This window comes from Saccoglossus kowalevskii, chromosome 2 (genome assembly GCF_978046115.1).
Source record: "Saccoglossus kowalevskii chromosome 2, keSacKowa6.1, whole genome shotgun sequence".
Taxonomy (NCBI): domain Eukaryota; kingdom Metazoa; phylum Hemichordata; class Enteropneusta; family Harrimaniidae; genus Saccoglossus; species Saccoglossus kowalevskii.
The window spans coordinates 41,260,846-41,278,342 of record NC_140642.1 but is presented as its reverse complement, the minus strand read 5'-3'; the positions used below and the strand labels follow the sequence as shown (position 1 = coordinate 41,278,342).

The window sequence follows — 17,497 nt, the reverse complement described above, 5'->3', positions numbered from 1 at the left end:
GAAAGTAAAAACAAATGGAAGACTAACAAAAGAATATCAATCGCATTCTGGAGTAAAACAAGGTTAGTAATGTCTAATAATCTATTAATGTCGTGTCCAAAGTATGAACAACAAACTGAAGAAAGTCTATAGTTGGATATATGACCAAGCACATAAATAATTTCTATAACTTGTCAGTTCATAGTCTATATATTTCAATACGCTACAATTTATTAAACAGTGCCTTAAAACAAGACACAGCACCTCATAGTAGGAGTATAATTATGGATATATTATTAGTTACCACACTGCTGTCTTAACAAAGTCAGTGCTGTGTCAATAAAAAATATCATAATAGAGAAAATGGCATAATATAAAAATGAAACAGAGCATCATGGGTATTTATAGTTAACTGTGCACAAACTCCCAAATGATGAATGGCTAGGGCACTATAAAATCGCCTTCCATCGACCATTTAACATAAACTACTACAATATATAACAGACATAATGCAAAATAAATCCAGATTAAGTATTTTAATGCAAAATTTTATAGTTTGGGTGTATTTGAAGACTAAAGTTTAGTTGTCTGGCAGAATGACAAAGAATTGTCCTATGTTTGTGTAGTATGTGACCTTTTCGTCTGCTCCGTATCCATGAACATATCGCGTTGCCCGTGTATAACATTATGTGTTCTTTTATGGAAAGTTAGTGGGGGTGTGTGCACTGATCGAAGATTCAATAGTGAATGACTTGTTTCTTTGTTTGTTTGTTTAGTTTGTTCATGTTATTAGGATTCTGGACATTGCCTTTAAATGCATTTTCTTTGCGAAACATTTTTGTTGTATACAGTTATGTTCTTACTATGACGAGGCGGAAAGAAGATAAACGTAACAGCGAACTAGATTCCGGAAGAAAATCCACAATAATAGATCGATTCCTCACATAACTATAAATATAACTATATGAAGTGAATGGGTGTTTTCAATTCCATTCAACAATTAACATAACAAGAGCCTTTCTCCACGCCCGCTTTCTGAGCAATAACTCATTTTACCTTTAATTGAGCCTAACAAGTCGATTACTGGTATATTAGTACATTATAAGGAGATAAATTCAAAATAAGTCTCAGGTCTGAAAAACGGTGGATTGAATCGTTTTAAGGTAGCTAAGGGTTTGATGACGTTTTTGAATAAAGCATTCTCTGTCCGTTGTCTCATTCAGAACCGTAATTTAGCGTATATGATTCAAAAGCATAAGTATAGACGGACAACTGAAGTTCGCGCAAACTGGACAGTCATTGTTTACATAAGTTCCACATGACAACAACAATGGCGAACCTTGTAAATTATCGTAGTGTTGAGTACTAAGTAAAGCTGGCTTAGACGTTCTATCTTGTACTAAACCTGATGGCTCCTGTTTTATTTAAGGTCCGGAAATAGATTGTTGATTTGAAAAGTTTGTCGTTTTAACATTACTTTGCTTTATTTATTTACTTTGCTTTATGTTCATTGCAGGCCATTAAAAAATCTCAGATCTTGACTCCAAATTACTTGAATTCAATTCATTTTAGCCAACTTTATTTTTTTTATAAGAAGCGCACCCATATGAATTCATCTTTGTGGTGTTACGTGACTTTCGGTGTACAACAGGGTTCAATCCTTCAGGCTTGGCCTCCTCTTCTTCTTTGCCATGTATGTGTTGATCATGTTACACATACTATGTGTCTTCATACAACATTGACGACTCGAACGCAGTTCACATCGTTATAGCCCAATTTGTATTCTGTCTCAATTATAGAGGCTAGATCTTAATATAAACAAGTATCAAATTATTTAGTCGCTCACTGACAACTTGAAAACTAATTCAATTGCTCATGCGCACATCGCTTACAGAGATGATTGGATCTTTATTAACTGATACATGGCCATCGGCCCAAAACAAAACATTTAAACTATTTACAATATTTCGGCAGCTTTCCTCCTAAGTTGTATTGCATTGAATACAAACTCAGCTAAACACTATAGAAATACATAATTTTGAGTTTTGAGTAATTCAAGAAATTTATTTACAATTGGTGGGGTGCAGTAATGTTGGATATAGTGATATCTAATGTGATTATAAAAATTACAAACTAATAAAAAATGAAACTCGTTTTCAATAGAATTCATATTGCAAAGCTCGCACGTACGCTGGCCTCTTTCTCTGTTTTTTTATGTTCGAATATGAACAGAAAACTTTCTTTCTAGTTCTATGGTAATTTTAAATTGACAGTAAGTGTCTAACTTGTCTAAAGTACACGAGTCAGCCCGCCATACCAAGGAACGATACTATTTGAATCGTTCCACAAATGTATTTATAAACACATTAACATTTCCAATTTATTGTGCATGCAAAGAATGTCACTGATTTAGGTGTGTTTGTTCTGGTTCCCGACCTTTTGATATTGTATTGCAACATTTCTTGGGGTACCTTGAATTTTACATGGAAATTAATTTTGCCCAATATTTAATGCAGCGTTTCGCTGAGTATAGATAGATAGGATATCTCCCACATCCTCCTAGAATACTTCTATTTGGTGATCTATTAGAAACACCAAGAAACAATGTATAAGCATAATATTGGACTCGTTCCAGATATTTACACTCTCTAAAACCCCAGATTTCCGTCTATAGGTTAGTATTGGTAGTATCATTGTATCAAACACCTTAAAGTAGGCTCTGTACGATAGAATGCATTAACAATTCAGAGTTTTTTTTCGCTTGCTGTGCCAATAGTTTTGTTGCCATTGACCAGTGGAATATACAGGAAAACATAATTCCAAGATATTCAAAGTTTGTAGTATGAAACGGTGTGGACCGCCATCACTCACTTTTCGTTTCTTGATAAATGTCCCCCGCCCTTGAAAACATCAATTTTGGCCTTATACAGGAAAAGTTTACAGACATACTCCAGCGCTCACAATTCAATTCTAGTTTATCTAATAATCTCTGGAGCCCGACAACTGAATCTCATTTGGGCATTTGGTTTCTTGTACACGATAGATAAACGATAGAGGGCTTTTATGGACGCATGTAAGTGTAAATCGGCTGCCAAATTTCTCCCATTTTTGCTGCTTTACTGGACAGAATCTCACGTAAAGATGTACTACAAGTACTGTTAATACATACTTGATTTGCTGTGAAAATACCAGCAGTATGAGAATAACCATCGCTGCGTACAGAGCATGAATTGGTTGTTTTACACAGCCAACTGCCGCCAAGGTGAGGTGTCCATTAGTGACACCTATACATTTACATGACAATGGAATCAATGTAAACCCCAAACGGAGAATAAATTAATTGCGTTTCCGAGAACCCTTCCCAGCCATGTTTTCGCGAAACTTTTATTTTATATAAATTAGTCTTTTTTATTTTATTTTATGCAAATTAGCCATGTTCCATACATACGAATATTTGTATTTAATATTTCCTCTGCGTAGTTGATGAACAAAAACTAATATACATGTATTAAATGCATGATTGTGGCAGAAATAATCTGTTAAAAGGTAGTCAGTTGGGAAACTGAACAAAAATATTGTTAGCCCTTTTTTTTAAACACAGATTTTTTTGACTCAGAGTAGTATATATGTCATGTGTACGTTGTAAATAAGACTACACGTATCAGCTCATTACCTTATTGCAAAGTAGCAAAGAGTGCAGATGAAATTTGTGATTTGTTTAAGTGTAAATATTAAACATACACTGACACTATATACTATGAATGCCTAAATAATGTTTATAAATATTCATATTGCATAATTTCAGAATTTTCTTTTCATGTACTGTCACTTCTTCTTAGAATTGTTCGTGTTTCGATCCTCGCTAAGTCTAATGATTATATTATTACAAGCAGGGAATCATCGACCTACATTATGTTTCTTTGACGTTTCCTGTAATAAATCGGTTACCCCCATCTCATGTAAAATAAACTTGAACAAGCCATAAGTACTAGAGTACTAGACACTGACTAGAGTGTCATGCGTGGTGGGGGGGGGGGGCAGAGTGGTGCAGAATGAACCGATTGACCATGATCTGCATAACAACCACTATTCTAGAATGTCCAGTACCAAGTAAACTTTACCAGTGCAGTGCCACGCGTGATTTGGCGCAAAATTATTTCAGAAATGTAAATGCGCCGAATTCACGCGTCGACAGTGCAACGCCGGCCCATCGATGATTTCCGCGACGTTTACATGCTATTTCCTAAACATACATCCAATGTAATTTACTCCTCAACTGCTTTTTATTTTACGTTAGGTATTTTTTCAAAAGAATGAATTAATGTGTTTTGTTCAAATGTCGGATTGAGTTGAGTGAGAAATACAAATTACTAGAATACACCTAGTATATAGCGCCATCAGTAGTTCTAAAATGGCTAATGTTATTGACTGACCTTAACTGACCTCATTATCATTGCCGTCATATCCCGCCATGTTATTTACGTATGACCCTAATGATGTTTATTTCGTGGCATCGTTTTGGTGGACTTTGTTTGCTTGCTGTAATTTGATTATTAGCACATGTTGACGCGCTTTATGACGTCGGGTTATTTTCATTCGCTTGTATGCTGACAAAAACAACTCGTTCTCCTCACAACAACCTAATGTTCTGCCTAGTGCAGTGTACTGTTTTCTCGACATCTTCGTCGAACTCGATGATTAATCGAGTTGTGATCGAGTTGACCAGGCTCCCACACCAAAGTTGCTGTGTTTATACGTAATTCGATTTAAATGAGCCGTATATTTGCGAACGTGTAAGTCGAATACGGATAGTGGTAAGATAGTATTTTATGCGATTCAATTGTGTGTTCGTTAAAAATCCCTCAAAATAGAGATCTTAACAATAACATTGACCTTTCTTATTGTCTGTAAAACTATTGTGGCTGTGCCAAAAATACCTCGCCCAGGGACGTGTAGCATTCTGTGTACCTATGACCCGAGCCATTTTTTGTTTTATACTCCAGTCGTATATCCTATACCCCCGACTTGTGCAGTCCATTTATGAATCCATTGTTCTAGTTTTTTTCATTTGATGATCAGTTAAGAAAGTAGGTTTATATTATAAGTATGCCAGTTATATACATTATATATAAATTATTAGGAAAGGAACTTCCTTCCTCAGAAGCGGCACAATGAAATTGTGCATGAGGGGGGCGAGATCTGAAATCTAGACCCTCTGAAAAGCTATTTCCTGCATTTTTAGGGGCATATTTTGCTGACACAAAGGTTTTCAGTTTGATTTAGGGGAGCGATGCCCCCAACATTTTTTTCGGGTGGGCGACCGCCCCCTCTGCCCCCTCCCATGCCACCGCCGCTGTTCCTTGACTGTTATCTCAGATTTGTTGTCACTGTGGTGATTTACATAGATGTCTCTAATAGAAATGCCCTGTTTGTAACTCCAATGAAATTGTATTCTGTACAACACTGAATGAGATGCTTTCTTTGAAAACTTAAATCTGAAAGCATTTCTCAATAACAAAAATTGAAAATCTGTCCAAGCAATTGCCAAATTCATCAGTGACTGTTTTACTGAAAGAGAGAATTTCATGAAAAGCAATTTACCAGCTGCCTCAAAATAGTATAAAAAATAATTATATGGTATTTTTTATTCCCTGTTTTATACAAGTATTTTCATACTATTACTATTTTATTTTATTATTCCTTATTTTTTTTTTTTTGTATTATGGTCAAGATCCCAGAGTGGATATGACATTAATAAAGGTTATTATTATTATTATTATTATTATTACATCCAAAATTATTGTTCCAAGTATGTCTATTAAATCACTGCTAACCTGAATCTTGTTGTTGTCAAATTTATAGCGGTTATTTAAGTTTGGTTCAGATGATGGTTACTTTTGTTCTGAGTTTCTTCATTTGTAAATTCAAAGAAATGATGGTTATAGTGAATAAAACAAATTTCTTTTCAAATATGGGGTATTCTCAAATGTTTATTTCCTATTTCTTAAAGTGACATTTATTTAGAGATTTTGTGAGTAAAGCCAAATAAAACAATTTTTGTGTTCCAGTAACAGCCTAAAAGAAATATTGGACAGGGATTTTTATTTTATATTTTCCTTGGGATTTTGTGAGAACATAATTATAAATGTGATGATGTCTAAGTTAGTTTTCAATCATTTACTACATCACAGTACATTAAATAAAAAAAAACTTATGTATGTCCCTTGTGAAAATACCAGGAGATATGGAGAACATTTTTGGACCAAATTTGTTAGGCTTTTTTGACTGTATGATTGATATGCATTCCAACCCATTATACCTAATTTAAAATACACTTCAAAAACATCAATCTTCTTATCTATTTTTAGTTAATTATGTCATCATTTTGGGTAGAAATGATAATGTTCATACTTTGCAAAGTATTACTGTGACAGTAATATCACTTTGTTTTGCATGAACCACAGCTGGTGAAAATGTACGAGTACCTGGTATACACAATTTCCAGGATTCTTGCTAAAATAAAATTATTTCTATTTAACATATAGGTAACTGTAGTATTTAAATGATGACTTCTGTTGTTCCATCAAAGGCAGATGATGGTGTAGCTGAGGTTAGCAGTACAACCATGGATGTAGTATGTGTGGTATGCAGTGACAAGGCAGCTGGCAAATACTTTGGTGCAATAGTATGTGAAGCCTGTAAGGTAAGCCGCCTTTTTCATATCTGTCAGATGCTAAAAAGTCAGGTCAGTTACTGATGTAAGCTGGCACCTTACATACAACCTGTCCAAGTAGGTATGATCTCTGATATAATGGAAGTCAAAACTATTGTAGTCAGCTTATTTTTTGATTTGTGCATATATACTGAATGTACTGTCAACTACTAGTATGTGGTTTTGAACACAGTTTGATGAGTAATCAGATCCTGTTTTCGTATCAACTGTATTAGTATATGAATATATTTTTTTTTTACTTTACAGAGTTTTTTTATCAGAAGTACCAAGAAAGGTGACCCATGTTTTTATTGTGTGCAAGACAAGCATTGTCAAATTACTCCAGCAACTAGGTTACTATGTCAGTATTGTAGATTTCACAAATGTCTGGCTGTCGGTATGACCAGAACAGGTACATCATATTACTTGATATCCTAATTTATGCTGGATATTTGTTCAGGTTCAGTAGGAATGTTCTCCTCTCTACTTGGGAACAAATTGTATCTTTGATACATAGATTACATCTTTCTGCAAAAATCTGTTCCATTTAGGAGTTATGAAACTAACATGTAATAGATGTTATACTGTGTGATTTTAACAATCCTCACACAAGTTAATATTTTCACCCAAAAATTGTATAATATTGTTGCCATTTTTTCTTATAAGTTCTTTGCTTTTTGGCCTTGATCAAAATGAACAAAAACATGGAAATATTACACAGTGGTATTTCAAGAAAGTTATAAATTTCTCATTATCCTGTTTTAATTAAGTAAATAAAAAATGTTCTACCCCGAGAGTCATGGGTATATGGTATGTACAGGTATGAACTGAATAATACAGAAATGGTATGTACGGTATGAACTGAATAATACAGCAATAGTATGTACGGGTATGAATTGAATAATACAGCAATGGTATGTACGGGTATGAACTGAATAGTACAGAAATGGTATGTACGGGTATGAACTGAATAATACAGAAATGGTATGTACGGGTATGAACTGAATAATACAGCAATGGTATGTACGGGTATGAACTGAATAATACAGAAATGGTATGTACGGGTATGAACTGAATAATACAGAAATGGTATGTACGGGTATGAACTGAATAATACAGCAATGGTATGTACGGGTATGAACTGAATAATACAGAAATGGTAATAATAATAATCTTTATTGTAATCGTATCCTTATTAGGATCTTGACAAAAGTGTACAATAAAGTATAGAAAAAAAAAAGAAGTAAAAATAAAAAAATAACATTAAACACATTAAATAAAATTAAAAAACATGTAACTATTTAGATTTTGAGGCAGATGACATACTGTTTTTTTTAATATTTTCTTCTCTCAGATTGAAACAGTTGTAAATATATTTCGACAGTTCTATTATAATTGACTCATTATCACTAGTCATTATGGCTATCATTTTTTCTTCATTTGATGTAATATTATTAAGATGTTTTGTCATGGTAATTAGGGGTTCTCTCACATTTGTGTAGAGTTTACATTTGAGCAGGAAGTGTTCTTCATCCTCTATTTCATTTTCATCACAGACTGGACATTTTCTGTCACTTATTTCTACATTACTGTATCTTCCCATTTCAATCTGCAAAACATGAGCACTTAGTCTAAATTTTGATAATGAAGATCGATGATGCGGGTTTTTTATTATATCTAAGTATTTTTCAAATGTAAAGTCCTTTTTTAGCTGCCTATAGGTACGAAGTTTATTTTTGTGGTTGATGCCTTTATTATCGTTGTTTAGAGTGTTCCTGGCATGTACTTTAAATTTGGTTATTAGTTTGTCAGTTATTTGTTCAATAAAGTTATCTTCTATGTTTTTATCACTCCATGCACTTTCCATGCTTGTATACTCTAGGCAATTTTTTATGCTGGATACCCAGTTTTGAGTGCCAGAATTGTCTAGAGTGATGCCAAGCTTGTACGCATCATATATTAGTGTATTATCAGGCATTTTTTTAATTCTAAGCCAATATTTTAACATTTGTTTGATGCCAGTGATAATTAATGGGTATCTCCCTAATTCAATTAAGCATGCAATGTTTGTTGCTCTACTATTGACCTTGAGTAGGAATTTGCAATATTTAATGTGCATTTTTTCCATGGGTGACATGAGATTCATAAAGTATTTTTTATTATTCACAATGTCACCCGCCCAAATTTCACAACAGTATAAAAGAATTGGTTTGATCATTGAGTCAAACATTTTTAAGTATATTTTAATTGGGATTAATGTTTCTGAATATAGTAGCTGTTTAATTTTGAAACATGCCTTCAGTGCCCTATTTTTCAGATCCTGTTGTGCTACATCAAATTTCCCTGTTAAATTTAGTTTCATTCCAAGATATTTATATGCTGAGACTCTCTCTAATTCAGAGCCATTGATTTGGAATTTGAAATTATTTAGAAGCTTGCCTGATTTATTGAAGATCATTGATTTAGATTTAGAAATGTTTATATGTAGCATCCATTGTTTGCAGTAATCCTGTAGATTGTTAATAGCGTTTTGTAAACCACTACTTGTTTCTGACAAAAGAACCAAGTCATCAGCATAAAGTAAGCAAGAGAGCCTATTGTTTAGTAGCATTGGTGGGTCATTTTTGCCAGATTCAATGTGTGATTTAATATCGTTCACGAATATATTAAAAAGGAGAGGGCTAAGGCCATGGTATGTACGGGTATGAACTGAATAATACAGCAATAGTATGTACGGGTATGAACTGAATAATACAGCAATGGTATGTATAAGTATGAATTGAATAATACAGCAATGGTATGTACGGGTATGATGAATAATACAGCAATGGTATGTACGGGTATGAACTGAATAATACAGAAATGGTATGTACGGGTATGAATTGAATAATACAGTAATGGTATGTATGGGTATGAACTGAATAATACAGCAATGGTATGTACGGGTATGAACTGAATAATACAGCAATGGTACATGTATGTACGGGTATGAACTGAATAATACAGCAATGGTATGTACGGGTATGAATTGAATAATACAGCAATGGCATGTACGGGTATGAATTGCATAATACAGCAATGGTATGTACGGGTATGAACTGAATAATACAGCAATGGTATGTATGGGTATGAACTGAATAATACAGCAATGGTATGTACGGGTATGAATTGAATAATACAGCAATGGCATGTACGGGTATGAATTGCATAATACAGCAATGGTATGTACGGGTATGAACTGAATAATACAGCAATGGTATGTACGGGTATGAACTGAATAATACAGCAATGGTATGTACGGGTATGAACTGAATAATACAGCAATGGTATGTACGGGTATGAACTGAATAATACAGCAATGGTATGTACGGGTATGAACTGAATAATACAGCAATGGTATGTATGGGTATGAACTGAATAATACAGCAATGGTATGTATGGGTATGAACTGAATAATACAGCAATGGTATGTACGGGTATGAACTGAATAATACAGCAATAGTATGTACGGGTATGAACTGAATAATACAGCAATGGTATGTACGGGTATGAACTGAATAATACAGAAATGGTATGTACGGGTATGAACTGAATAATACAGAAATGGTATGTACGGGTATGAACTGAATAATACAGCAATGGTATGTACGGGTATGAACTGAATAATACAGCAATGGTATGTACGGGTATGAACTGAATAATACAGCAATAGTATGTACGGGTATGAACTGAATAATACAGCAATGGTATGTACAGGTATGAACTGAATAATACAGCAATGGTATGTATGGGTATGAACTGAATAATACAGCAATGGTATGTATGGGTATGAACTGAATAATACAGCAATAGTATGTACGGGTATGAACTGAATAATACAGCAATGGTATGTACGGGTATGAACTGAATAATACAGCAATGGTATGTACATGTACGGGTATGAACTGAATAATACAGCAATGGTATGTACGGGTATGAACTGAATAATACAGCAATGGTATGTACGGGTATGAACTGAATAATACAGCAATGGTATGTACGGGTATGAACTGAATAATACAGCAATGGTATGTACGGGTATGAATTGAATAATACAGCAATGGTATGTACGGGTATGAACTGAATAATACAGCAATGGTATGTACGGGTATGAACTGAATAATACAGCAATGGTATGTACGGGTATGAACTGAATAATACAGCAATGGTATGTACGGGTATGAACTGAATAATACAGCAATGGTATGTACGGGTAGGAATTGAATAATACAGCAATGGTATGTACGGGTATGAACTGAATAATATAGCAATGGTATGTGCGGGTATGAACTGAATAATACAGCAATTTGCTGCATTCATTGTGATTTAAATTGTAGCATAATTAATGATGTGTCTTTGTTTACAGGTCGCGTGCAGATGAAATCAACATGTGATAATCAGATGAAATGCAGGGTATGCGGTGATCTCTCATCAGGCATACACTTTGGGGTGTATACATGTGAAGGATGCAAAGTAAGAATTCAACATCTATTGCCTCAATCTTGCTGAACATGAATTTTCGAAAGAGAATTCAATGTTTTAATTAAAAAAAAAGTTTCTAATAAAAGTTTATGCAATTTAGTAAGCGCTGACTTTAAATGCAATAGTATGAGGTTATTATGAGGATACCTCAAAGTATGCACGAGGACAGTATAGCAGAAGTATTAACCAACGCGCAGCAGAGGTCGATGCGATGGTGTACTGTCTGAGTGCATATTTGGAGGTATCTTCGTAATAATCTTATTATTATACATCTTTTCTATTCAAGGATACATCATGGGAATGCCAAAATCCAAATAGTTTAGAACAGAATCAGAGAACTTTTTTGTGTGGAGTCTGGTCAAATCCTAGTGGCAGCCATGTTTGCTTATCATATGAGTGATTGTCCATTGGCATCCAGCGCCGTCCGTTGCCGTCCTTGTCAATGTTTTACTTTTTTGACTTTTTCTTGAAAACTACAAGCCTGAATGCCTTGATACTTGGTTTATATGTACCTTGGGCAGACCTCTCTTAGATTTGTTCATTTCATGATGCTATCTTCAATTATCTAGTTTTAATGAATATAATTATTTTTGTCATTTTTGTTAAAAAGTGATATTTTCAAATTCTTGTTGAAAACAGAGTCTGATTGCTTTGATACTATACATATTGTTCATTTTCTAGTGATTTTCAGTTCTTTAATTGAAATGTGCATTGCTAACAGCGGAGCTATCTCAGCTTGTTATTGTTAGAGGTCGCTTACACGCATATTCATTCCATACTTGGAATTCACATTTCCTTATATGTTAGAATGAGAATACCTTGTAAAATACCTCAAAATTATGGCAGCCTGTAACTTATGGTGTTACGGTGACAGATGTATAAGAATAGATAATAACATTAGTCTGGGGAGGCAGTACAATGAATACTACCAAAATGACTACTTATTAATTAATCAATGTGCATAATAATAATTATCTATTTTTAGCTCCGCTGTCGACTTTGTCGAGCGGAGCTTATCATATGAGTGATTGTCCGTCGTCGTCGTCGTCCGTGTCAATGTTTTACTTTTTCAACTTCTTCTTGAAAACTACAAGCCTGAATGCTTTGATACTTGGTGTATATGTACCTTGGGTAGACCTCTCTCAGATTTGTTCATTTCATGATGATATCTTCAATTCTCTAATTTTGGTGAATATTTTTGTCATTTTTAGTAAAAAGTGATATTTTCGACTTCTTGTTGAAAACCGCAAGTGCAATTGCTTTGATATTACATATATAGGTACTACATGTGGACCTCTCTCAGATTTGTTCATTTTGTAATGATATCTTTAATTCTCTAATTTTGGTGAATATTTTTGTCATTTTTGGTAAAAAGTGATATTTTCGACTTCTTGTTGAAAACCGCAAGTCCAATTGCTTTGATATTTACATATATAGGTACTACATGTCAACCTCTCTCAGATTTGTTCATTTTGTAATGATATCTTCAATTCTCTAATTTTGGTGAATATTTTTGTAATTTTTGGTAAAAAGTGATGTTTTCGACCTCTTGTTGAAAACCGCAAGTCCAATTGCTTTGATATTACATATATAGGTACTACATGTGGACCTCTCTCAGATTTGTTCATTTTGTAATGATATCTTTAATTCTCTAATTTTGGTGAATATTTTTGTAATTTTTGGTAAAAAGTGATATTTTCGACTTCTTGTTGAAAACCGCAAGTCCAATTGCTTTGATATTACATATATAGGTACTACACTACATGTGGACCTCTCTCAGATTTGTTCATTTTGTAATGATATCTTTAATTCTCTAATTTCGGTGAATATTTTTGTAATTTTTGGTAAAAAGTGATATTTTCGACTTCTTGTTGAAAACCGCAAGTCCGATTGCTTTGATATTACATATATAGGTACTACATGTGGACCTCTCTCAGATTTGTTCATTTCATGATGATATCTTTAATTCTCTAATTTTGATGAATATTTTTGTAATTTTTGGTAAAAAGTGATATTTTCGACTTCTTGTTGAAAACCGCAAGTCCAATTGCTTTGATATATTATACATATAGGTACTACATGTGGACCTCTCTCAGATTTGTTCATTTTCTAATGATATCTTCTGTTCTTTAATTGCCATGTGCATTGCTAACAGCGGAGCTATCTCAGCCGACAGGCTGCTTGTTTTTATTTCTCCTGGTATTTTTTTTTAAATGTGTCAGTCCATGTTCCGACTAGCGGCCATATTGTTCATCAAAAATTGTTTTTGTTCATTTTTGCTTATAACTTGAGAATATAATTTTATTCAGATTTGATACAGAGGCAGTATATTATTCCACAGAGATGCAAGTTGATTTTTTTTAGATGCTATGCAGTATGGATGACCAGCAGCCATTTTGTTTGACAAATTTGTACAATTTCTAAAATTCACACTTGGGTCACAGATGATTGTGAGAGAGCACAACAAGGAAGTTTGATTACGCCACACTCCAATTCAAGATGGTTGCTTTGTAGCCATTTTGTTTGCCGAAAATCATCAATTTCTGTTCTTTCTTACCTATTTTGGCTTATATCTCAAACCCATGCACTCTAAACAAGGTTCACATATAATTGTGTGTTATCATTCCAACAAAATTGACTTTTTACAATCCAATGCAACATGTCACTGTCAGAAAAGACAAAAGTCAATAATTTTAGTGTTTTTGCATGTTTTCTGCTTATATCTCAAACTCAACTGTTAGGTTGAAACTTAGTTCACAGACAACTGTGTTTTCACATATCAACAACAGTTGATTTGCATCACAATTCAAGGTGGTTGAATGACAGCTATAGATCATAGAGCACTTACAAATCATTGTGTATTGTGGGATAGTTATGACAGCATCATACAGCATATCTGTTCTCGCAATCTAACATAACTATCCCATAATGCACTAGAACTTTGAATTTGAAAACATAGATATTAGAGACTCACACATGTTAAATTGTTTGGCAGTCCAAGTCATTAGTTCAGTGTACATGTACTTGAAAAAAAAGAACCATATAAATGTTGACATTTCATTTGTCATGTATTGATTTACTAGAACAAAGTGCTGTGACATTCTCAGTGGCTTGTTTATCTAAGATTTTAGTAAAAATGGCTGACTGATGTCAATTTTATTTTTAACCAATGCTGTTTTTGGAGCCATGTTGCTAACATAGCTGAACTGACCATGTTCAAAGTATACACATACATCATGTTACACATTCAATAAAGTTGGGCAATGTATATCCTATGTATTCATATTATGATGTGGAGGCCATGATTAATTCTTTCAAACTATTTTCATCATGGTTACTATTTCCCAACTCTCTGATATTATTAAGTTATCATGTGGCTGCCAGTAAGTGTTTCAGTCATTAATTTCTATTTGAATGAATACAAGTGAATGCTCCTCTAACTAGTATACATGTAACTCTTTATGTGACCCTTATGACAGTTTGTTTTATACTTACAGGGATTCTTCAGAAGAAGTTTAAAAGACAGTTCATTTTATCATTGTCACTGTAACAAAGATCAACCTTGTGAAATTACTCTGTTGACCAGGAATGTCTGTCGGTATTGTAGATTTGACAAGTGTCTTAGCGTTGGAATGTCAAGAGATGGTATACACTGTTATTTATTGTTTCCATTGTTTGCTTTTGTGCTTGTTAGAGGTTTCACTATGGTTAAAATAAGTTTAAAGGGCGATAGTCATCGTGCCGCGTCCTGTTCGATATGGGACTCATAGCAATGTATACAACGCATGTAAAATACATTGTTTATTTACATGAAATTCGAACACACGCTCTTTAATGATTTAAATGATCCAAAATTTTTTTTCATGTGTGCTTCTACTGGAGATGTACTGTAATTGTGATTAGCCACTTACATGTCAATTATCCATGGTGTATTACATTTCTATAAATTTCAAAAGGACATCATATACATCCCTATGACACTAAATTTCCTAGCTACGAGACTTCATTTGTTTTCTGCAATTTTTTATTCACATATTTTTAAATGACAATTTGCTGACATATTTTGACCAAACCATTGCAATCCATGACCATTACATGTTTAATGGAAAAAACTTTTATTTGTTTTAGGAATCAAACTTGGAAGACACCTCAAAATTCTGGACAAGGCCAGTGATGAATTTGAAAATAAGAAAGATATTCCATGGAAATGTGCGGGATTACTTAAACCAGTGATAAATCATACTAGGTTGAACCAGTCGGGACATCTGACCATTGATCCAATCACAGTCAATGCAGTATTCCAGAAAAAAAACAGTGACGATATTGACCATGGAAAATCACCTTCTGAGACTAGTAAAACATTGTCAGCTGTAGGCTTAGAGAATGTCAATGTGTTGGAAAATAATGGCAGTGGTTCAACCGAGTCAGTGAATGATGGCATCGGTCTCAACAAGTCTGTAATCGAAAACTTATCAGAAGATGATGGTGTACTTAGCATGTCTAATATTGAAAAGTCAGGACAGGATAGCCATTGTACAGACTCTGTAATCTGTAGCACTGCTAATAGTGTTTTAAGTGAACTAGTTGATTCTCCAATGATTAGTCAGCCTGGTTCATGTCTAGAAAGTTGTCAAAATGAAGACATAGTAAACAACCTGATGCAGAATAAAAGTGTGCAAATTAGGAAAAGTGATATATCTGACAAAGTTTGCAATATTGTTGACAAAGATGAAGTAAAATCCATCGTATCTCCAAGCAGTACGTACTCATCCAAGGTCGCATCAGCACTGAACAGAAATCAATCAAGTACTTGGAGAACCTTGAGTGAAAATAAAGAGTTTTCACAGAACATGGTTGTGCCTAGTAAATCTAATACAGAAAATCTAGTCAAATCTCTGATGAATATCGAACAAAAAACATCAATATCTGGACTTAATACAGTGCTACAGCGAACACATTCTAGGGATGAAGAAGAGAGTGTTAAGTCTCTCTCGGCAGTATCATCGCGCACTGACTCACAGTGTACACCATCAGGTGAACATGAGAGTAAAAAAATGAAGGGAATCTCTAAGGACATTGATAAGATTACAGAAGAACTAATACAAGAGACTCAAGCATTGATATCAAAGACTACCCCACCGACTCAAGACCTTTTGGGTGTTACTGCTAATCAAATGCAAATAAAATGTGAACCTAAACCTAGTCCGGTAGAAGTGACTAAACAGAAAAGGACAACTTTTGAACAAGAGCAGTTTATGTTTGAAATGGCAAGAGCCTATGATAGAGTAACACTGGTCTTCTCAACGTATGCTAATTCGCCCACATTTTGCAAAGCAGCCCAAAAGGTGAACACATCACTGAAAACATTATAGTAACTATGTTTGAATTTTTGATAAAGTAATCATACTTGTTATATTGTTAAATATTCTCTTTAAAAGCAGGCACAAACAAGATTTGTACGAGGAGTTAGCAAACTCCCTATGAACATTGCAATATAGCAGGGGACTTTCTTATTGGTGCCATCAAATAATCTAATATTATGAAAACGATCTCACTTCCTCTGCTGTCACTTGATTTTGGATTAATAAATTTCTGTCTAGGTTTGTACTATGGCGAAGTTGTTTGTTTTCATATTACAATATTGTTTTGACTATACAAAGGAAGTTGTAAATTATCCATTCAAATCTTATTTGCGGTCGCTTCAACTGAAGGAAGTTGATGGGGTTATTGATAAGTTGCTTGTACGAATCTTGTTTACGGCCAATGTAAGTACAGTTACTTTCACATAATTGTGTCCCATATTATAATGTTGCTCCAACTCACTCAACATAAAATTATGATGTTTGAAATTTTTACTTTCAGCTTAAATCAAATCCAGATATATTCTTTGAAGCTGAGTGGCTGCTAATGAAAGAACAAATTGTGGGGCACATAACTGCTATTATTAACTTTGCCAAGAGAATTCCAGGTATGATTCAGTACATTGCCAACCATGTTATTTGTAGTTGTAAAGTGTATAATGGCTGCCCTTAGATGTATCTCAGACTAGTAATACAACAGACTTGCAAGGCGGCGTTTTCTTTTGAAGTAATGCTACATTTGTTTAGATTAACAGTTCTTATCATACCGAGTAAACGTTGCGAATCAACAAGATTATCACAAAATAACGCGAGATCTATTCATATTCGATTAACTATCGCGAGACATACCGGGTAGGTAATTCTTATTACCTCCATGACCACACTGAAATTCGAAAATAACATTTACGTAAGAATTTAATCTGGG

The 17,497-nt window shown here is 34.0% G+C and overlaps 1 protein-coding gene across 4 annotated transcripts in view; it reads left to right on the top strand.

Annotated features, from left to right (window-relative positions):
* Positions 1 to 4,447: 4,447 nt before the first annotated feature.
* Positions 4,448 to 17,497, top strand: part of LOC144354711 (uncharacterized) — a 34,429-nt gene continuing 21,379 nt past the window's right edge. The window contains exons 1-8 of one of the 4 annotated variants that reach the window (XM_085495650.1): positions 4,448 to 4,793; positions 5,711 to 5,739; positions 6,525 to 6,682; positions 6,959 to 7,103; positions 11,097 to 11,203; positions 14,710 to 14,857; positions 15,341 to 16,557; positions 17,075 to 17,180. In XM_085495650.1, the coding sequence (XP_085351776.1) occupies positions 6,542 to 6,682; positions 6,959 to 7,103; positions 11,097 to 11,203; positions 14,710 to 14,857; positions 15,341 to 16,557; positions 17,075 to 17,180 (1,864 nt within the window). In that variant the 5' untranslated portion in view covers positions 4,448 to 4,793; positions 5,711 to 5,739; positions 6,525 to 6,541. Of the gene's footprint in view, positions 4,794 to 5,710; positions 5,740 to 6,524; positions 6,683 to 6,958; positions 7,104 to 11,096; positions 11,204 to 14,709; positions 14,858 to 15,340; positions 16,558 to 17,074; positions 17,181 to 17,497 lie in introns of those variants that run through there. The other 3 variants (XM_085495654.1, XM_085495648.1, XM_085495657.1) reach the window with 3 other exon arrangements.